The sequence below is a fragment of the Neomonachus schauinslandi genome, chromosome 1 (assembly GCF_002201575.2).
Source record: "Neomonachus schauinslandi chromosome 1, ASM220157v2, whole genome shotgun sequence".
NCBI classification, from domain to species: domain Eukaryota; kingdom Metazoa; phylum Chordata; class Mammalia; order Carnivora; family Phocidae; genus Neomonachus; species Neomonachus schauinslandi.
Genome location: NC_058403.1, coordinates 47,583,687 through 47,607,519, shown reverse-complemented (window position 1 = coordinate 47,607,519; position 23,833 = coordinate 47,583,687). Strand labels below are relative to the sequence as shown.

Below are 23,833 nucleotides of genomic sequence, written 5' to 3'. Positions count from 1 at the left end.
ACATTTGTTTTTTTTTTTAAAGATTTTATTTATTTGACACAGAGAGAGCGACAGTGAGAGAGGGAACACAAGCAAGGGGAGTGGGAGAGGGAGAAGCAGTCTTCCTGCCGAGCAAGGAGCCTGATGCGGGGTTCGATCCTAGGACCTGGAATCATGACCTAAGCCGAAGGCAGATGCTTAACAACTGAGCCACGCAGGCGCCCCAAGACATTTGTTTTAAAAGACTTTGTTTAGTACATCGCCATCAGGTCTCATTCAGGGACAGCTTTATTGATTAATTTTTTTTCCTTTGAATGGGTCCTACTTTCCTGTTTCTTTCTATGCATTATGATTTTTGTTGTTGAAAACTGGACATTTGAATTTAATAATGTGATAAGTTTGGAAATCAGATTCTCTCCCTTTCCCAGGGTTTGCTGTTTTTATTTATTTATTTATTTATTTATTTATTGTTGTGTGCTGTCTCTTTGACAAAGTTCATTGTGAGCTATAAATTTAAGTTTTTTTTCAGGTTTTACTTGAGCCTGTGCCTTTCCCTATGTATATGTGGTAACTTTCTAATTTCATCCTTTAATGCATTTACTTTTGAATGGCCTAGTCTTTAATGTCTGGCTCCCAAGCAGGGAAAAAGGGAAAAATGAAGAGAGGAAAAAAGGAGCATTAGCCTTTTAAGTTCCCCGGAAGTCACTTTTCCTAGATAGGATGGGGCTTGTAATAGTGGGGGGGAGGTACAACCACAATGACTTTTGGCCTCTTTTTCTGCACCTCTGACATTATAAGCAGTAATCAGTGATTAGAGCACAAATCTGTAATATTTGGAAGATAGGATCCTTTTTTTCCACTCTGGTTTGGACAGTGCTGAGTGCAAGCTGTTCCTGTAACATGTGCCCAGCTGTTACCAAGGGGCTGGAGGTTTGGGGTGGGTAGCTAAGAACTAAAAGAACTAAAATTGACCAAAATTAATGACATTTTACTGCCTAAGCCTTTCTCTGAAGTTACTCTTCAGTAAACTCCAGATTTCCAAAATAGTTCTATCAGACAGATTTTGCTAGTGTAGTTGTTCTGTAGGTTGGGAGAGTGATTCTTGCTGGGTCCTACTCCACCATCTTCCCAGAATCAGAATCCTCTTTGTATTGCTTTTTAAGATGTGAGGAAAGGAGTATTCTTTTGAATATTTATTGTAAATGTATGGCGTTCATATTAAATTTCAACAATTTGTGTTTATTTCTTTGTCTTCTTTTCCAAACTCTGTCTTTTTTCTACCATCAGTAAAAACTTAGAAGTAAAATTTGCCAACCAGGGAAAAACTATATTAAAATGGAGGAGTCAAAAAAAACAACACAAGACTTAGTGCAATTTAGAGACAAAATAAGGCAATAACTGTGAAGGAGAACAGGAGTAAAGGAACAGTGAAAGGTTGGAGCATTTTTTTTCTGCATGTTGTCTTATTTTTCTTAAAGATTGATAATTCTTTAAAAAATTTTTACTGGGGCGCCTGGGTGGCTCAGTCGTTAAGCGTCTGCCTTCGGCTCAGGTCATGATTCCAGGGTCCTGGGATCGAGCCCCGCATCAGGCTCCCTGCTCGGCGGGAGGCCTGCTTCTCCCTCTCCCACTCCCCCTGTGTTCCCTCTCTCGCTGTGCCTCTCTCTGTCAAATAAATAAATAAAATCTTTAAAAAAAAAAATAAAAAAAAATAAAAAATTCATACTGTTTTTCTTTTGCCTGTTATGTAAGGAAAGTGGGATGGGAAATTCAAGACACAGCCAAATAACAAAGGAATCTAACCACTTCCAGTTAGATATAGTGATTGAATATGTAGATTTATCTTTGTTTTCTTTACTATTCCTATAGGTCATTCCTATTTTTGTGCCCTTACTTAGGGTCCAGATACCCATCACTATAATATTTTTCAGGATTGTCTTTGTAAACCTTGTAGATCAGCTATTCTCTGGGTGGTAGAGGTAGGTACAAAAAAAGAAAAGGGCAAAAGCGAAAAGCAAGGGGAAAACTGGAGACCTACTATCTTGTTTGTTTTTGTCTTCACAGACTGACATCACATTCATGAAGAATAGATAGTCAACTATAAAAAGTGACATTTAGAGAATAAGAAAAAGCTCTTGGAAATTACAAATATGATTGAAGCAGTAAAGAATATCTGGTAGAAGATATAGCTAAAATTTTCCCCTATTAAATAGAATAAATAGATAGAGATAGTAGAAAAGAAAAATAGAGAATCAAACTGGGTAGTAAAACATCTAAGTACTAGGAATATCAAATAGAGAAAGTAGAGAGAAGAATTATCAAGAAAAAATTAAAAGACATCTCCAACATCTGAAAAATAAGCTTCCAGTTTTAAAAGCCTTAATGAATGTTAGCACTGTGTCGAGGGGGGGGGAAAAGGAAAAAGAGAAACCTTCACTAAGGCACGTAATGAGATTTCAGAATATCAGAGGTAAAGAAGAAATCTTAATAGCTTTTAGAGACCAAAAAAAAAAAAGTCACCTACAAGGATCAGGAATTATAATGGCATTGAAATTCTTAGCTGCTCTGGATGGTAGAAAATTATGAAGCAATGTCTTCAAAATTCAAAGAGAAAATTATTTCCAGTCTTTTGTTCTGTACTCAACTCATCAAGGGTAAGAGTAGATTCAATACGTTTTTAGACACAGAGGTTCTCAAAAAATCACCTGCCATATATACTTTCTTAGGAAGCTCCTTTATGATATGCTTCACTAAAATGAGCATGTAAAAGGACAAACATTTTTTTTGCAGAGAGCCAGGTAGTAAATAATTCAGGCTGTGTGGGCCACAGTCTCAGTCCCATATTCTCCTTTTGGAGATGATAGGCTACCTGATATTTTGGTTTTGGATTTCTGTATATTTTGTTAATGATTATCAGTGAAACATAAGTGATGTTATGTGGAAAAGAAGGAAAATTGAATAAAAATTTAGGTAATTAACTCCTAGAAAAACAAAATATTGTTCAGGAAAGGAAATGTAACTACAGTGGATATGTGGTTCAGCTTTGAAGAATACTCACATAAGGATTAAACACTGCAGATTGAAACATAATTTCTGATGTAAGTATATTGGGAATTTATTGGATGGAAGGGGTCATATTGGAACAAGATTGTAAAATGCTCATATTCTATTATTGGATTTGTTTAAAAGAAAAGATCAGTGTCAGTAATTAGTAGGAAAAATAGTAGAAATTTTAAAAAATGGCTTCATTGGGGAGTAGAGAAGCATGGGGAAGTGGATTGTTTGAACATGAATTCTATAATAAGAATTTGTCATTCATGTGAAGGAAATCAAATCAACAGTTATGTTAGAAAACTCTGTTTAGGGGACGTAGTGAAGGCATTTTAGGCTAATTGAAATCTGAGATTTATTTCCTCAGTGATATATCTGGGATTACCTATTTAAATTACACAACATTTTATATATGTAGCACTTTTTGGGGAGAAAGAAAATAATAGTTACTGGTATAAGTAAAGCAGCACCTGGACTACAAGGCAGTGAAAGCCAGACTTGAATGATCTTCTTTTACATGTGATATTCAGGGAAGGCATGTACTTTTGTAATTAAGATATGTAAGACATTTTTTTCCTACACAGATATTGCTGTGGTACCATGTGAAAGATAAGAGAACTTCCCCTGAGAAACAAAATGACACATGATTGAAAAATAAAGGGATAATTCCAAGAGAAGGAAAGGGACTTTTGTAATAGGGAGAACGCACTGACCAAGATCTTCAAGTATCTCAAAAGTCAGCCAGAAAAAGGCTTTTCTTTTTTAGGGAGAAGTAAACAAGGCTTGAAATACTGGGTTTGGGGAAGTAGAATGAGCAACCATTGAGATAGCACAGTAGATCAAAAAATGTTTTAGCTTGAGGTCAGTCTATTCTAGGCAGGGGTTGTATGCTGGTTCAGGCTGAGAGGAGGTCAAAGTTCATTGGTCTGGGGCAAAGTTGACAAACGTAACCATAGTTTGGTGAACAAGAATTATGTTCCTATAGATCAGTGGAGACACGCAGTTCAGTTAATTCTGTATGAAGTTTAGGGGAGGAAAAATTCCTGTAGCAACTTAGATTCAGTGGCTGGGCCTGCAAATAAACTGAGAAAAGAGAGATTAATGGGAGGGAAACAGGATGCCTGGGTGGCTCAGTCGGTTAAAGGTCTGCCTTCAGCTCGGGTCATGATCTCGGGATCTCGGGATCCTGGGATCCAGCCCCGCATCAGGCTCTCTGCTTAGCGGGGAGCCTGCTTCTCCCTCTCCCTCTGCCTGCACTCTGCCTACTTGTGCTCTCTGTCTCTGTCAAATGAATAAATAAAATCTTTTTAAAAAAATGGGAGGGAAACAGTTTATTAACATATGCAACACCATACATGTGGAAGAACTCAATAAGTAAATCACAGGGGTGGTCAGAATTTGAGGTTTATATAGTGTTTTAACAAAGAACAGTAGGACTTATTTCATGTAGCATAATATGCTCTAAGTTCATTCATATTGTCGCAAATAGTAAGCTCTCATTCTTTTCTATGGCTGAGTAATAGTCCATTGCATATATATATATATATATATATATATATATATATATATATACACACACACACCACATCTTCTTTATCCATTCATCTATCAGTGGACACTTGGGTTGCTTTCATATCTTGGCTTTTGTAAATAATGCTGCAATAAACATAGGGGTGCATGTATCTTTTCAAATTCATTTTCTTTGGGGAATACCCAGTGGTAGAATTACTGAATCATATGGTATTTCTATTTTTAATTTTTTGAGGACCCTCCATACTGTTTTCCACAGTGGTTGCAATAATATCCGTTCCTATCAACAGTGCACGAGGGTTCCCTTTTCTCTACATCTTCACCAACGCTTATTACTTACCTGTCTTTTTGTTGCTAGCCATTCTGACTGGTGTGAGGTGCTCTCATTGTGGTTTTGATTTGCATTTCTTTGATGATTAGTGATGTTGAGTATCTCTGCATGTGTCTGCCATCTGTATGGCTTCTTAGGAAAAAGCGTCTGTCTAGGTCATCTGCTCATTAAAAAAAAAAAAATTATTTATTTATTTGAGAAAGAACATTAGCAGGACGAGGGGCAGAGGGAGAGGGACAGGCAGACTCCCTGCCAAGTGGGGAGCCTGATGCGTAGCTTGATCCCAGGACCCTGAGATCATGACCTGAGCTGAACTGACGGATGCTTAACTGACGGAGCCACCCAAATGCCCCCCTTTGCTCATTTTTAAATTGGATTATTTTTTGTTGTTGAGTTGTATAGCTTACTTATATATGTTGAATGTTAACTCCTTATCAGATAGATGCAAATATCTTCTCCCATTCAGTAGATTGCTTTTTTGTTTTGTTGATGGTTTTCTTTGTTGTGCAAAAGCTTTTTATTTTGGTGCAGTCCCAATTGTTTATTTTTGCTTTTGTTTTCCTTGCCTGAGGAGACATATCCATAAATAGGTTGCTAAGGCCGATGTCCAAAATATTACTGCCTATGTTTTCTTGCAAGAGTTTTATGGTTTCAGGTCTCACGTTAAGATCTTTAATCCATTTTGAGTTTATTTTTGTGTGTGGTGTAAGAAAGTGTCCAGTTTCCCCAGCACCATTTAGTACAAAGACTTTTTTACCCCCATTGTGTATTCTTGTCTTCTTTGTCATAGATTAATTGACCATATAGGCATGGGCTTGTTTCTGGGCTTTATATGCTATTTCATGGATCTATGTGTCTGTTTTTGTGCCAGAACCATATTGTTTTGATTATTGTAGCTTTGTGTAGTATATCTTGAAATCTGAGCTTGTAATACTTGAGCTGTGTTCTTTTCAAGGTTGGTTTGTCTTTTAGAAGTTTTTTTGTAGTTCTATACAAATTTTAGGACTATTTGTTCCAGTTCTGTGAAAAATATTACTGGTTTTTGATAGGGATGCATTGAATTTGTAGATTGCTTTGGGTAGTGTGGACAATTTAACAATATTAATTCTTCCAGTCCATGAGCACGGTATATCTTTCCATTTGTTTGTGTTGTCTTCAATTTCTTTAATCAGTATCTTATAGTTTTCAAAGTACAGGTCTTTCACCTACTTGGTTAAGTTTATTCTTTTTAATTCTTTTTGGTATAATTGGAAATGGGATTGTTTTCTTAATTTCTCTTTTTTCTCCTTTGTTATTAGTGTATAGAAACACAATAGATTCCTGTGTGTTGATTTTGTATCCTGCAACTTGACTGAATTTATCAGTTCTAGTAGTTTTTTGATGGAGTCTTTAGGGATTTCTCTATATAGTATCATATCAGCTTCAAATAATGAAAGTTAACTTCTTCCTTACCAATTTGGATGCCTCTTATTTCTTCTCTGATTGTTGCAGCTAGGACTTGCAGTAGTATGTTGAATAAAAGCAGTGAGAGTGGGCATTCTTATCTTATTCCTAATTTTAGAGGAAAAACTTCTGGTTTTTCACCATTGAATATGATGTTAGCTGTGGTTTTTTATATATGGTCTTTAATTTGTTGAGGTATGTTTTTTCTATACCAGTTTTGTTGAGAGTTTTTATTATGAATGGGTGTTGTATTTGTCAAATGCTTTTTCTGCATCTATTGAAGTGATCATATGGTTTTTATTTTCCTTTTGTAATACTTGTAGAGGCCACTTTTAGATAACAGGCTTGAGCTATGAAAACTTGATCAAGGCAAAAGGGCCCATAGTGACCCCAGCTCCCTAGGTGAATATAGACAGGCCCATCTCTTGATCCACCTCAAAATATCCGTAGGCCCTAACTAGCCAATGGGCTACTTACAACCAGGCACAGGTAACAAAAAAGGGAAAATTCCATACATCCTCATACCTCCTTACTTTCTGCCTTTACTTGTTTTTTATTTTTATTTATTATTTTTTAAAAAGATTATTTATTTGAGAGAAAGTGTGAGAGAGAGAGAGAGAGCCTGAGTGGGATAAGGGGGCAGAGGGAGAAGCAGACTACCCACCAAGCAGGGACTCCTGATGTGGGCTTGATCCTAGGACTCCAGGATCATGATCTGAGCAGAAGGCAGATGAGTCACTTTCAGCCTTCATTTATTTATTTATTTAATTTTTTTAAAAAAAGATTTTATTTATTTGACAGAGAGATAGCGAGAGCAGGAACACAAGCATAGTGAGAGAAGGAACACAAGCAGGGGGAGTGGGAGAGGGAGAAGCAGGCTTCTTGCTGAGCAGGGAGCCCGACGTGGGGTTTGATCCCAGGGGCTTGATCCCAGGGACCATGGGATCATGACCTGAGCCGAAGGCAGAGGCTTAACGACTGAGCCACCTAGGCGTCCCCGCTTTCTGCCTGTAAATATAGCCCTCTCCCACTGCCTCATTGCAGACAGTTTCTGATTTGCTGTCCTGCCTGTGGCTCCCTTGCTTTTTGTATTCAGTAAACTTCTATCTCCTTTGTTCTGCCTCAGGTGAATCCCTTCACTGGCTGTGCCACCATTTTCCACCCAGTCGCCCCACATTTGGGGGCTCCCATCTGATTGGGAGAGATACCACAGTAATGTGATGTATCACATTGGTGGGTTTGCAGTTATTGAACCTTCCTTGCATCCCTGGAATAAACCCCACTTGAATAGTGAATGATCCTTTTAATGTATTGTCAAATGTGATTTGTTAATATTTTGTTGAGGATTTTTGTATCTATGTTCATCAGAGATATTGGCCTGTATTTTTCTTTTATTGTAGTGTCTTTGTCTAATTTTGGTATCAGGGTAATACAGAGAGCTTTTCTCCTATCTGCTTCTTCTCAGTTGTCTTTGGTTAAAATAATCCTTATGCCAAAGGTTTGCTCTATTCTCCAACATTATGAGTTTGTTATTATGTATTACAGTAGGTCTAGCAGCAAAACAGATTCAATGAGACAATTTAAATCAGATCTCTAATAACTCCTAATAAAACAGATAATATTTACATTAGAATTATTATTTAATTATTTTAGAGCTATCTCTATGGGTGTCTTGATTTTGATGTCATCTGAAAAGCTGTGGGGCCTGGAACAATGGTCCTGTCTGGGTTCTTTTCTTCTGTCAGCATTGTTATGCAAGTAAGACCAGCTACAGCTTTTAGCACCTTGGACAAAATGAAATTGAGGGTCCCTTGTTTAAAAAAATAGAGAAAATGCTATTGAATAAAGGTACTTACGAATTGTTTTTACTCACAACACTTCTCACACCAAAATGCATGTGTCTTTTCCAATACCATTTTCCAACTTTCCAGGCACCAACTGGGTGTAGTGCTATTCAGTTCTGACACTCTGTGGTGAGTTAGCATCAGATCTCACAATTTAAGGGCTCCGTCCCACAAGACTGCATTCATTTCATATGCCAGCTGAAAGTCTCAGGTTGTCACTGTATTTCTGACTGGCTGGCTATAAATTGGGCATTTCCATGACTTCCTTTTCAGATTTGATAATGTGTTAGAATGGCTCACAAAACTCAAGACAACATTTTATTTACATTTATAGGTTTATTATAAAGGATACAAAACAAGAACAGCCAAAAAGAAGAGGTCTATAGGGCAGGGTATGGGATGGGGGTGTGGAGTTCCATGACCTCTTTAGGTGTGTCACCCTCCCTGCATCTTGATGTATTTACCAGAGAAAAAAGACCAAATGTATATTTCCCGTTATATCACAGTGCTAAACTATAAAATATTTTCCTTTCTTTTGTTGTCTCTTTCTCAACTTACTATGGTGTCTTTTATTTATATCTATATGTTGTTCTAACTAAAGAAAAAAAAAATTTAAATTATTAGGATGAATTTTACTGTTCACCTTTATACTGTTTAATTCTTTTTAAATGCAGATATGAGCATTGAACCAGTATGCACAATTACTGAAATTGTACAATTTATATTTCACAGTTTATTTATATACATATTTTGTTCTTACCAGAAGAGTAGAAATGCTGCACAAAACTAAACTTAGCAGCTTTTATATCACTTTTTTTTTTGTAGATATATATATTTTTTAATTCTTATGTTAATCCCCATACATTACATCATTAGTTTTAGATGAAGTGTTCCATGATTCATTGTTTGTTATATCACTTTTTGATACATCTACATTCTACCAAAACTTTGTCTTTGGCATAATGCTGTATAAAGAATGAATGATTGCATAATATTCCATTGTATATATATACCACATCTTCTATAATGGAATATTATGCAGCCATCAAAAGGAATGAGATCTTGCCATTTGCAACGACGTGGATGGAACTGAAGGGTATTATGCTGAGCGAAATAAGTCAAACAGAGAAAGACATGTATCATATGACCTCACTGATATGAGGAATTCTTAATCTCAGGGAACAAACTGAGGGTTGCTGGAGTAGGGGGTAGGGTGGGAGGGATGGGGTGACTGACGGTGATAGACACTGGGGAGGGTATGTGCTCTGGTAAGCACTGTGAATTGTGCAAGACTGTTGAATCTCAGATCTGTACCTCTGAAACAAATAATGCAATATATGTTAAGAAAAAAAAAAAAGAAGAAGATAGCAGGAGGGGAAGAATGAAGGGGGTGAAATCGGAGGGGGAGACGAACCATGAGAGACGATGGACTCTGAAAAACAAACTGAGGGTTCTAGAGGGGAGGGGTGTGGGAGGATGGGTTAGCCTGGTGATGGGTATTAAAGAGGGCACGTTCTGCATGGAGCACTGGGTGTTATGCACAAACAATGAATCATGGAACACTACATCTAAAACTAATGATGTATGGTGATTAACATAACAATAAAAAATTAATTAAAAAAAAGAATGAGTGAAAGTAAAAAAGGAACTAAGAGTTGCCCTATCATTCATTTTCCTGCTGTAACACCATTTTCAGTATAAGTGGTTGGCTAATATAGGGAAGTAACACAAGTAAGAAAGGATACAATAGGGCACCTTAGTCATTCGTGTTTCTTAGATGCGATTATTTTTTTTTTATTCCTTTTTCTCCTGGAGCCATTTACTTGTTTGAATGAAAAAAATGTGACCTCTCAGGACTTTCAGTGCCTCTGCTTGCCTTTTTCTCACTTTGAATCTCATGGAACTCCCACATATGGTGAATCCACCAGAATTTTTTGCTCATGGACATCTCAAATATTATATGTGAATGGAGCAGCCAGGAATGGTTGGACATGCATATGAAGAATATTTTCTCTGCTCATGTGCATGCACTATTGTTTTGTGACTTTCACTTACAAAATACAGGTTCAAAGATAAAATTATCAAGAATTTCAAGATAGCAATGGGAGACCTTTAGAACAAGCGTGGGGTCTATGCTGTGCAGGTTGCATGTCTGTGAAGCTGGTGCTGGATGCGAGTGAAATAAGATGGAAATGTTCACTAAGAGCAGCCTCGGGAAAAAAGATTTATCATCAGTAGGTGATAAAGAAACTTAAAGTATGGCTGACATTAAGTATATGTTACGGATCGAATGTTTATATCCCCCCAAAATCTATGTTAAAATCCTAATCTCTGATGTAATGTGTTAGGAGATGGGAGGTCTTTGGGAGGTAATTGGGTGATGAGGGTGGAGCCCTCACGAATAGGATTAGTACCCTTTTAAAAGAGACCCCCAGGAGTTCTCTCATCCCTTCTACCAAGATACGGTGAAAAGGTGGCCATCTGGGAACCAGGAAGCTTTTACCACAAATTGAATCTGCCAGTGTCTTGATCTTGGACTCCCCAGCCTCCAGAACTGTGAGAAATACTTGTTTGTTGTTAAGCCACCCAGTCAATGGTTTTTTTGTTAAAGGACCTGGAATGGACTAAGAGTAAGAAAGGGAAATGTGGCAGAGGCATGCAATTCATTGTGTTAACTATCTGGATTATAGATTAAAATTATTCTGTCAACTGTGGTTTCCTCAAAGTCCAAATCAGTGTAGTCCTATATGTGTGTTAAGTACTGGTGTTTTTTTTAAATTTTTTTATTGTTATGTTAATCACCATACATTACATCATTAGTTTTAGATGTAGTGTTCCATGATTCATTGTTTGTGCATAACACCCAGTGCTCCATGCAGAACGTGCCCTCTTTAATACCCATCACCAGGCTAACCCATCCTCCCACCCTCCACCCCTCTAGAACCCTCAGTTTGTTTTTCAGAGTCCATCGTCTCTCATGGTTCGTCTCCCCCTCCGATTTCGCCTCCTTCATTCTTCCACTCCTGCTATCTTCTTTTTTTTTTTCTTAACATATATTGCATTATTTGTTTCAGAGGTACAGATCTGAGATTCAGCAGTCTTGCACAATTCACAGTGCTTACCAGAGCACATACCCTCCCCAGTGTCTATCACCCAATCACCCCATCCCTCCCCCCCCACCCCCCACTCCAGCAACCCTCAGTTTGTTCCCTGAGATTAAGAATTCCTCATATCAGTGAGGTCATATGATACATGTCTTTCTCTGTTTGACTTATTTCGCTCAGCATAATACCCTCCAGTTCTATCCACGTCGTTGCAAATGGCAAGATCTCATTCCTATTGATGGCTACATAATATTCCATTGTATATATATACCACATCTTCTTTATCCATTCATCTGTTGATGGACATCTTGGCTCTTTCCATAGTTTGGCTATTGTGGACATTGCTGCTATAAACATTGGGGTGCACGTATCCCTTCGGATCCCTACATTTGTATCTTTGGGGTAAATGCCCAGTAGTACAATTGCTGGATCGTATGGTAGCTCTATTTTCAACTTTTTGAGGAACCTCCATACTGTTTTCCAGAGTGGCTGCACCAGCTTGCATTCCCACCAACAGTGTAGGAGGGTTCCCCTTATTCCGCATCCCCGCCAACATCTGTTGTTTCCTGACTTGTTAATCTTAGCCATTCTGACTGGTGTGAGGTGGTATCTTACTGTGGTTTTGATTTGGATTTCCCTGATGCCGAGCGATGTTGAGCACTTTTTCATGTGTCTGTTGGCCATTTGGACTGGTGTTTTAATTTCAAAGAATCAGCTTAAGTACCTTTCTTATTCAAAAGATGCTTGCTAAGGCACTTGGCCAATTGCCAGGTAACAAATTCACATACTGGAAAGGTGGCATCCAAGGCATACTGTAGTGATGATGATCTTTTAGAGCCCTTGAACTTATTCTAATGAATTTTTCAATCCAAGTTTTAGCAAAGTATACATGTATAAATTAATAAAAATGTTACTTATTTAGTTCATTTAATTTGGGTTTTGATGAGGAAAACGAAATAGGTAGACTCATTTTCTAAAGCAATATAAATTTGCATATTCTTAATGACTTATTTTTTCTTTTACGATTTTATTTATTTATTTGAGAGAGAGAGAGACAGAGGCAGAGCATGAGCAGGGGAGAGGAGGCAGAGGCAGAGGGCTCAGAGGGAGAAGCAGACCCCCCCCCCCACCTGCCGAGCAGGGAGTCCGATTCAGGGCTTGATCCCAGGACCCTGAGAATCACGACCCCAGCTGAAGGCAGACGTTTAACCAACTGAGCCATCCAGGCGCCCCTCTTAATGACTTTTGATCACCTTTATTGATGTATATTTTCTATCTAATAAAGTACACATATCTTATGTGTATATTTTGATGAAATTTCAAAAAAAAGATTTATTTATTTATTTAGAGAGAATGCATGTGGTGGGGGGGGCGGTGTTGGAGGGGCAGGGGAAGAGGAAGAGAGAATCCCAAGCAGACTGCGCTGAGCATGGAGCCCCACTCGGGGCTCTATTTCACAACCCTTAGATCATGACCTGAGCAGAAACCAAGAGTCATGCTTAACCGACTGCACCACCTGAGCGCCCTGGTTTTGATGAATTTTAACACATTTTTATACTCATGTTAGCACTACCACCACAATCTGTGAACATACCTACTTCCCCAGAGACTTTCCATGTGCCCTTTCCCACTTACTCCCCAAGCCCACCCACCTCCAATCCTAGTTACTGATCTGCTGTCACTATAGATTAGGTTTGTCTTTCTAGAGTTGGGAATATATGAAAACAAAGTATGTATATTCGTTTGTATCAGTTTTTTTTTTTTTAATATTTTATTTTTAAGTAATCTCTACACCCAACATGGGGCTTGAATTTACAATCCTTAGATCAAAAGTGGCATGCTCTACTGACTGAGCCAGCCAGGCACCCCAATGTCTGTTTTTTTTCACTGAGCATGTTTTGGAGATTTGTCTATATTACCCTCTTAGGTTCTTTGGCTGGGCTTTTGAATTAAGCTGGTAAGACAGATCAACAGGAAAAGAACATACAAATATTATTTGAGTTTTTAAAAGTGCACATGGAAGCTCTTAGGAAATATGAAGACCTAAAGACATGGTTAGGACTGACATCCTATATATCTTTTTAACAAAGAACAATAAATTTGTGAAGTGACAAGACAAAAGAAAAGGGTTTGTGTTTCTAGGCGCACAAATTGTGGGAAAGCGACGAGAAGTATATGGGGGAAACTAATGGAAGATAAGGGTTATTTTAGTAGGTTTGTACAGATCCATTTTGGTGTCTACTCTCAGTCTGCAGTGATAAGAATGTCTTCCTGGTATAGAAAAGGCACCTTTCTCATGGGAAATTTTAGGACCTGCCTTCAGGTAGAAAGGGGAGGTCAAAGAGCCTTTCCTGCACTTGCTATTTCTCAAGTGGCTTCAGTTCAAAATTATATGCCAATGTGGCATATTTTGGGGTGACATGTTTTTAGCCCTTTCAGATCCATTCAGCTCTTGGTGGACACTTGGATTGTTTCCAGTTTTTTCCTACTATGAATAAAGCTGCTGTGAATATTCATTTACAAATGCCTGTGTGGGTATGTTTTCATTTCTTTGGGGTAAATACCTAGGAGCTGGATTGCTGAGTCATTGAAAGTGCATTTTTAATTTTGTAAGAAACTGCCAACTGTTTTCCGAAAGTGATCGTCCATTTTATATTCCCACCAGTGGGAATTATAGGAAAATTCAGCCTCTCCCTTGTTATAGGTGTGCAGTGGTATCTTATTGTGGTTTTAATCACTTTTGCTTGGTGAATAACAATATTGAGCATATTTTCTTATACTTATTGGCCTTTTGTATCTTCTCCAACTGTCTATAGAAATTTTTTGCTCTCTTCCCCAGTTTTCTAAGATCAGAAAGATAAGATAAATAATATTGAGCATCTTTTCATATGCATGTTGGCCATTAATATGTCTTTTTCTTTTCTCTTCTTTTTATTTTTTTATTAACATATAATGTATTATTTGTTTCAGGGGTACAGCTCTGTAATTCATCAGTCTTACACAATTCACAGCGCTCACCATAGCACATACCTTCCTCATACGTCTTTTTCTTGTGAAGTGTTCAAATATTTTGTCCATGTAGAGAAAAAACCTTTTTCCTCTACCCTTCTCAGTTCTCTGGTTGAGGCCCTGCAAGTTAGACTGACAAAATACAGATTTATTAGACAAAAACAGAGTTTACTAACACATGCAATGTGCATCTATGAGGTAGATATTCTGTGATGAGTAACGCAAAGGGGTAGATACAACTTGGGCTTATGTAGTGTCTAACAGTGAATAATAGATTTCTAGAGAAGTGACAAGACAAAGGAAAAAGTTTTGAGACTTCCAACGATGGCGAACTATGGGAAAGTAAATATACGGAGGAAACTAATGGAAAATAAAGTTTAGGCTTGTTATGTAGATTCCATCTCTGAGCTCCTAAGAATTTCTAGTGATGAATAGCATTTAGGCCAGTGGTACGTGGACAAAGTTTTTTTTTTTTTGGCATTTGCTGTTTCTCAGTTGTCTTCAGTTCAAAACAGTCCTTGTGCCAAAGTGACACATTTTGGGGTGGCATATTCTGATATCCTACACCCATTGGTTTTGAAGGACAAGAAATGCTCTCAAATTATGAAAAAAGAAATTAAAACACTGCTTTTATTCTGGCTAGTTTCCAGAACCAAAAAATAGGACTCCAGGTTTTGAGAAATGATTGTTTTTTCTGATTTCTCATTTTTTTTTTAGCCAAATTATATAGTTAATTCATATTTATATATTCATTGAGTAAACTGCTTTTGTTAAAAATCATAATTAAAAATTTTGAAGTTTTTTAAAAAAGATTTTATTTATTTATTAGAGAGAGAGAGCAGGAGTGGACAGGAGGGGCAGAGAGAGAGAGAGAGAGGCTCAGGGACTTGATCCCAGGACCCTGAGATCATGACCTGAGCTGGTGTCAGATGCTTAAGTGACTGAGGCACCCAGGCGCCCCCCTAAAATTTGTACTTTTTAAGAAAACCTAGAATATGTGTTTTGTTCATAGGCAAAAATAATTGATTTTTTCTGCTGTAGTTATGCTGAATTTTCCTATAATTAGAGGTTTTCAAATGTATAAAATAGTACTCTAGAAAAAATATAGTGTTTTTTTTTTATTTCTAGGAGTAATATTTTTTAGACTCTGAGTGCATAGATCAGTAATTATTTCCCTTGTAAATGAAATTAGATTGGATCCTTGAACAACGTGGGGTTTAGTGGTGCCAACCCCTTTGCTCAGTAGAAAACCTGCATTTAACTTCCAACTCCAAAAACTGAACTACTATTAGCCAATTGTTGACCAAAAACATAAACAGTTAACATATATTTTGTATGATCTATGTATTATATACTGTATTCTTTTTTTTTTTTTTTTTTTAAAGATTTTATTTATTTATTTGAGAGAGAGAATGAGATAGAGAGAGAGAGCATGAGAGGGGGGAGGGTCAGAGGGAGAAGCAGACTCCCTGCTGAGCAGGGAGCCCGATGCGGGACTCGATCCAGGGACTCCAGGATCATGACCTGAGCCGAAGGCAGTCGCTTAACCAACTGAGCCACCCAGGCGCCCTATATACTGTATTCTTAAAGTAAGCTTGAGAAAAGACAATGTTGTTAAATCATAAGGAAAGGAAAAATACAATTAGAGTACTGTACTGTATTCATCCAAAAAAGTCTTTATATAAGTAGACCTGCACAATTCAAACCCATGTTGTTCAAAGGTCAACTGTAAATTAATAGTAGTATAATGGTTGAGAGCTTAGAGAGGGATATTTCCTAAAGTAGATAATTGGATACTTTTAAAAAGCCTAGGCAAGTACTTTAGCAGGAATGGTATATAGAATGTTGGGTTAGGTAGAGTTCTCTGTTTAGCTGTTCTCTATTCTTTATTTATACTGCAAAATGTAATGCACCTACCAAAAAGATAAATAAAAGGAAAACAATAAATTGTTTATTATAATTTAAAATTTTATATAAGGCAAATATACTTTGGTAACTACCACTACAGAATAGAAAACTACCACAGAAGTTTTCTTGTGTCTTTGCAGTTATAACTCCTTTTCTCTCCTTTAAAATCAACCTGTTGGGATGCCTGGGTGGCTCAATCAGTTAAACATCTGCCTTCAGCTCAGGTCATGATCCCAGGATCCTGGGATTGAGTCCCACATCAGGCTCCTTACTCAGCGGGGAGCCTGCTTCTCCCTCTGCCTGCCGCTTCCCCTGCTTGTGCTCTCTCTCTCTCTCTGTGACAAATAAGTAAATAAAATCTTAAAAAATAAAATCAACCTGTCTCCTGAATTTCTTACCTCTTTTTTTGTATAGTATTTCTACTTAAGTGTGGTTTCCAAAATATAAAGTTTAGGTTTTATTTTGTATGATTTGAATGTTGTCCTTCACCCTTAATTTCTATTCCAGTATCCATAGAAGTCTTATGGTATTTAAATGTAGAAATTAAACATTTTTTATCTTAATATTTTGGGGAAAAAAGAAAATATTAACGTAAAAATGTTTAATTTTTAAAAAAGTGTTCTGACTTGTGCTTTAGGGTGTTACTAGTCAGCCAAATTACAATTATACAATAAAGCCAAATATATAAACATGAAATAAATATTTTCCCCAGAGAATCTCAATTGTCTTTTTCATTTAGAGTCACATTATTAGAACAATCAGTAAAATGAGCAATGATTTATTATTTTCCAACATAAATTCTTTTTTTAAAAAAAGATTTATTTATTTATTTGAGAGAGAGATTTATTTATCTATTTTAGAGTGAGTGGAGGGAGGGGCAGAGGGATTGGGAAGAGAAAATCTCAAGCAGACTCCCATTGAGCAAGGAGTTCAGAATCACAGGGGCTCGATTTCTCGACCCATGAGATCCTGACCTGAGCCGAAACCAAGAGTCGGTCACTCAACCGACTGAACCACCCTGGTACCTCTCCAACATAAATTCTTCTTTTTTTTTTTTTTAAGTTTTTTTTGTTGTGTTTTTTTTTGTTTTGCTTTGTTTTTTTAAAGATTTTATTTATTTATTCATGAGAGAGAGAGAGAGACAGAGGCAGAGGGAGAAGCAGGCTCCCCGCAGAGCAGGGAGCCCGATACGGGACTCGATCCCAGGACCCTGGGATCATGACCTGAGCCGAAGGCAGACGCTTAACCGACTGAGCCACCCAGGCGTCCCACTCCAACATAAATTCTTAATTGGCCTGGGTGAATAGAAAAATGGCTTTTTCCAGCATTGGATATTTTCATATTTAAAATTGTTAAAATTACCATTGAGATAATTTTCCAAATAATTCAGCAAATTACTAATTTTCACTAGTTTTTCTGTTAGACCAGAAGTGTGCCATATATATCCTTAAGATTTTATAAATATTTTTATTTTATCACTTAGAATTTTAAGCTGTACCCTTGTAAAACCTTTTATTTATTTACTTACTTTTTTTTTTAGAGAGCGAGAGCATGCACAAGCGGGGAGGGAGGGGCAGAAGGAGAGGGAGAGAGAATCTTAAGTAGGCTTTACTCCCAGTGCAGAGCCAGATGCGGGGCTCAATCTCACCACCCTGAGATCATGACCTGAGCCAGAATCAAGAGTCGGCCGCTTAATGGACTGAGCCACCCAGACGCCCCTCTTGCAAAATCTTTTATTTTTATTTTATTTTTTTAAATTAACATGTAATGTATGATTGGTTTCAGAGGTGCGGGTCTGTGATTCATTAGTCTTATATAAGATCCAGTGCTCATTATATCACATGCCCTCCTTAATGTCCATTACCTAGTTACTCCATCCCTCCACCCTGTTGCAAAATCTTTTAAATGAATAGTCTAATTTCCTAAATGTAAAAAATACATATTCACTAGTGAAGCGATAGTTTTTCGCTAGGTAAACCTGAACTATTGACCATTCTTTAAGAAAGTTAATTAGTTAACATTTCTTTTCATATGAATAGTGCTTGCTTTGTATAGAAAATAGAAATAAAGGGGTGCCTGGGTGGCACAACCTGTTATGCTTCCTACTATTGGTTTTCACTTAGGTCCTGATCTCTCAGGGTGGTGAGATCAAGCTCCACATTGGGCTCTGGGCTCAGCAGGAGTCTGCTTGAGATTCTTTCTTCCTTTCCCTCTGTCCTTCCCGCTCTCTCTTTCTCTCAAATAAATATTTTTTATTTGACAGAGAGAGACACAGCAAGAGAGGAAACACAAGCAAGGGGAGTGGGAGAGGGAGAAGCAGGCTTCCCTCTGAGCAGGGAGCCTGATGAGCGGGACTCGATCCCAGGACACTGGGATCATGACCTGAGCCGAAGGCAGATGCTTCACCGACTGAGCCACCCAGGCGCCCCTAAGTAAATAAATCTTAAAAAAAAACAACCAAATGAAGACAAGTAGAAAAAAGAAAATAACACTGAGATAGCTAGCTACCTTAAAATTTAAAGTAGAAGATTTTAAGAGACTAATAAGTAACATTTGCTAAAGTGGCTTTACCTTGGTTTAATTAACCATTCTGCTGTTTCTTGGCATAGAAGGTTGCTTTTCGTTTGCTGCTTTTATAAATTATACCATGATGAATATCTCTGTGCATAAATTTTTCCCCTGTATTTCATACTTTTCTTGACATAGGATTCCAGACATGGGATTATTTTGTCAAGAGTATAATAAACACTCCTATGCATCCCTCATCTAGATTCCCCAGTTGTTAACTTTTTTTTTTTTTTTAAAGATTTTTAATTTTTTTATCAGACAGGGAGAGAGTACAAGCAGGGGGAGCGGCAGGCAGAGGGAGAGGGAGAAGAAGGCTCCCTGCTCGGCAGGGAGCCCTGTGTGGGGCTCGATCCCAGGACCCTGGGATCATGACCCGAGCCAAAGGCAGACACTTAACCGTCTGAGCCACCCAGGTGCCCCCCAGTTGTTAACTTTAATCCACACTTGCCTTCTTTTAGTCTCTTCATACATGCATGAAAGTGCATATCACATATACACATGTAGAGATAAAAATATAATATACATTTTTCCTAGAAACATTTGAAAGTAGAATTTCAACCTGCATTTCCTAAGAACAAGGACATTTTCTTAACCAACTGAGCCACCCAGGCACCCTTTTTTTTTTTTTTTTTAAGATTTTATTTATTTATTTGAACAAGGACATTTTCTTAAATATTACCACAGTATATTATGAAGAAATTTAATAATAATTTTATTTTGTTATCTAATATAGTCTAGAATTAATCAGAATTTCCTAAATGTCCCCAAAATATTTTTTATTACTTTAAAAAAAAATTATTACTATTTTTTTTAGAGAGGGAGAGAAGACAGAGGGGTGGGAGGAAGGGTAGAGGGAGAGGGAAAGAGAATCTTAAGCAGGCTCCATTCTCAATGTGGATCCCAATGCAGGGCTCAGTCTCACAGCCCTCAGATCATGACCTGAGCTGAAATCAAGAGTCAGATGCTTAACCGACGGAGCCACCCAGGCACCCCTATTTTATTACTTTTTAAAATATAGGATCAAATTGAAGTGTATGCATCATATATTTTGGTTATTAAGTCTCATTAGGCTCTTAATCTTAGAATAACCCTGTCTGTCTTGTTTATTAGAAATCATGACATTGACTTTTTTGAAGAGTTTAGGCCAGTTGTCTTGTCTAATGTCCTATATTCTAGACTTTTATGATTTATCTGGGTTCGTCCTCATGGATTAGATAGATTCACCTTAAATTTTTGGCAGAAATACTTCATAGCTGATGTCATTTGCTTATTGCATCATATCAGAGGATACATAAGGTTTGCTTGTCCCCCTGTTGATAATTCTACATTTGATCATTGGTTAAGGTGGTAGCTGTCAGATTTCTTATAAAGGTGCCTTTCTCTTTTGTAGTTAATAATCACCTGTGAACCTAATTATCTTTTTTTTGCATTGGGCTGACACAAAGGTGGCTGAGCAGTGGTGGAAAAAAAATCACAAAACAGAGTATATTTGTGGCATTATAAATTCATGGTTATTAATCTTACTGGATGCCTAAACTGCAAGATAGTCCTACTGTGTTTCTCTAATCTGCTTGTGTTCTCCCTCTCCACAGTGATGATTTGAAATCTTTCTCTTCTCAAGCCTTTGTTCCTTTACCTTTCCTATCACTTTGAAAAGGTGATCTTTGTTCCTTTTACTTCCTGGAGGAAGGAATGGGGATGCCTCTTCTTCCATCATAAATTAGCATAGTGGAGAAGTTAAAAGTGCTGGCAGTAGAGTTGAGAGTGTATGGTTTTGGATCCTACTTTTACTACTCACCCATTTTACTTTGGGCTTAGTTATTAATCGTTCTATCTTGGTCTTAATTGCAGAAGAATTACCATTGTACCTCATAGAGTAGTTGTGAGGTTTAAATGAAGTAAATCATTGGAAAATGGTTAGCATAGTAACTGGTATATAGTGTATGTTAAAAAATATTAGCTCTTACCATTTCTTAAGAAATTTACTGTGTTAATTATTCTGTCTTTTTATCTTCAGCCTCTCCTATTGTTGACCTCTTCCCTAGGCACTTAAACTTACAGAGATGTCTTCTGTCTTAACTAACTAATGAACCAATTACTAAGAAAACTTTTCCTGCATCTCACGTTTGTCTTGAGCTCTTGTTCTGTATCCCCCTTTCAGTCATATGTCAGCTGCCTACATTTGCTATATCCCTTTCCTCCTTTTCCATTTACTCATCCCACTGTATTCTGTTTCTGCTCCCACCATTCCACTAAACTGCCCCTGATAAAGTCATTGTTACCTCTCTAAATTCATTTTTATAATGCTTAACCTTAGTGCTTCCATTTCATTCTTCATAAGACATCAAAGTGATCTTTTAATAATGCAGCTGTGAGCTCATCATTCTTTTGTTAAAACTAGTGAATTTCTATTATTCTTGACATAAAATCTCAAATCATTAATATAGTTCATCGGTCCTGCCTAACTGTCCATCCTTATCTTGTACAAATTTCCTCTTCAGTCTAAGCAGTTGAGCCAGGTAAGTCCTTTGATTTTCTTCAACAAGCTTTACTCATATCAGATCATTTGTATTTTGTCCCCCTTTTTGGACTGCTCTTTATTTTCCACCTGTTTCTTTTGGATAGTGTGTAGCTTCAGCTCAAAGGTCATATTTTAGGTAAAATCTTCCTTGACCTAGTTTAGAAGAAGTGCATTCTCTGTACTTTAACTTCATATCACTCATCACAATTGTAATTAAGTAATTAATTGGGTGGTTCTTCTCTGGAATGTAAGCTCCATGAAGGCAGGCACTGCAACCATCTTGTTTGTTACTGAATCTCTAGATTCTGCTAGTACAGTTGTTTTGCTAGAAGGTATTTGGTAAGTATTTGTTGAATGAAGGATGAATTATTTATTCATAGACATGTCACTTATCTCTTTATTATTTAATGATAATTCTAAAATCTATAGATTAAAAAACAATTTTTTTAACTCAAAATATTTGGAGTTTCAGTGCATTCTATGGAGGTTTCCTGAAGACTTATACTGCCTCCTTCCAGATGGTCTGAAGATAGCCCAAAGTGGCAGCTGCAAACAAGTGATGTCTTTGAGACTTAGTTTATCTTTTATTTATTTTTTAAGTAAGCTCTAGGCCCAACGGGGGGCTTGAACTCATGACCCCAAAATCGGGAGTTGCATGCTTTACCAACTGAGCCAGCCGGGCACCCCAAGATCTGTTTTATCTTTAAAATATATGAGCACTTTGCTTTCTGTTTCTTAATATTCTTTCTTTCTTTTTTTTTTTTTTTTTTTTACGATTTTTAAGTAATCTTTACACCCAGTGGGACTCAAACTCATAACCCTGAGATCAAGAGTCACATATTCCACCAGCTGAGCCAGCCAGGCACTCCTGTTTTTTAATATTCTTATATTTGTTAAAGAAACAATGCTAAAATGGGCCCAGACAATAGAATAGACACTCTTCTGATTAAACATGTCCAATTCAGACATTTCTCATTTGACATTGTTTTGAGTCCATTTGGTAGCCTGTGCACACTACTGCAAGAACTATTATTCTCTGGTTCCAGAACTGAACACAGTTCTTCAAGTATTATCAGCAAAAGATATATTGAATGAATAATGGCCAAAATGTAGTGAGGCAAAAAGCTGGAGCTGCTTGCATTTATCAGTTTTAGTTTTGAAAAGGGTATAGGTACAGTAAAAGTAAATGTTTTAAATTGATCTATTTGTAGAAATAAGGTAAAATTAAGTCTATATCTTAAGACTATGAAGACATAAGACTGTGTAGACTTAATTGAGACTGTAGATGATATAATGTTTCACCTTTAGTTTTAAAGATTTTATTTTTAGAGAGAGAGCGTAAGCACGTGTGAGCAGGGTGAGGGACAGAAGGAGAGCTAGAGAATCTCAAGCAGACTTGCACTGAGTGCGGATCCCCATGCGGGGCTTGATTTCATGACCCTGAGATCATGATCTGAGGCAAAATCAAGAGTCAGACGCTTAACCGACTGAGCCACCTAGGCGCCCCTCACCTTTACTTTTAATAATGCTTTCCTAATCAACAAATACTAAAAACACAATTATAGTGCAGAAAGTGGTTGCCTTCCGTGGTGAGTTATGCAGATGTGTATTGTTGTTTCACTGAAAGTATAAATAGGCACAGATGGGTTATCATGAATCCCAGCAGCTATACATGTGTGTGGCCACGGTTGTAGTATACCAGACAGAATTCTGAAGAAAATTCCAGTTTAAGTAAAATAGACTTTACTTTTTAATATATATTTGAGAATGGTTAAGCAAATATTTTACTTAATACTCTAGTTAATTGATTGAAGAACTGAAATCGAGAATTTCTGGAGGTTTTCTTTTGGTATAGTTTGTGATTACTTCATGTATTATACAATGTTTAGTACTTTATGTTTTAATTATTTATGTGTGTAACAGGCAACTCAAAGTTGTGTTGACGAATGTCCTATGGACGGATTTAGGACGAAAATTCAGAAAGACCCTACCTAGAAACGATGCTAATTTATGTGATGCCAACAAGGTGCAATCAGACTCATTGCCTTCGACATCTGTTGACAGCCTAGAGACATGTCAAAAATTAGAACCTCTTCACCAAAGCCTTAATTTATCTAAAAGGTATGTTGTTCAGTATTGATTTTGTTCAACCTACCACATTGAAATAGTAGAAGTCCAATAATCTTAAAATTGTTAAGATTGTTGGAAATGATTTTTAAGAAAATCTGCATATACAGGTATGCCCCACTCTAATCTTAAAGCTGACAATCTCAATTTACAAAGTTAATGATAGTTTTGCACTTCATTAAGTTGACATAAAATTATTTTTAAAGCCAAGTATCTTAGTACATTTAACTTACTTTATAATGTGATTCACATATACATATTTTTAGAGATTCATTTATGATATAAAATGAAGATACATATATAGATAGATAGGTAAGGACCCAGTTTAAATAACATATGAAAGGTATGCTAGAATGGAGAAAATAAAGAAAAGTATATATACTTATCTATTTATGTCTTGACAGAGTTTACAGAATTA

General features: G+C 37.0%; 1 protein-coding gene across 1 annotated transcript in view; it reads left to right on the top strand.

Annotated features, from left to right (window-relative positions):
• The window catches only part of SENP7 (SUMO specific peptidase 7), a 140,537-nt gene that overhangs the window by 52,516 nt on the left and 64,188 nt on the right, over positions 1-23,833 (top strand). The window contains exon 5 of the mRNA XM_021692359.2: positions 23,212-23,409. Within this exon, the coding sequence (XP_021548034.2) occupies positions 23,212-23,409 (198 nt within the window). The remainder of the gene's footprint in view (positions 1-23,211; positions 23,410-23,833) is intronic.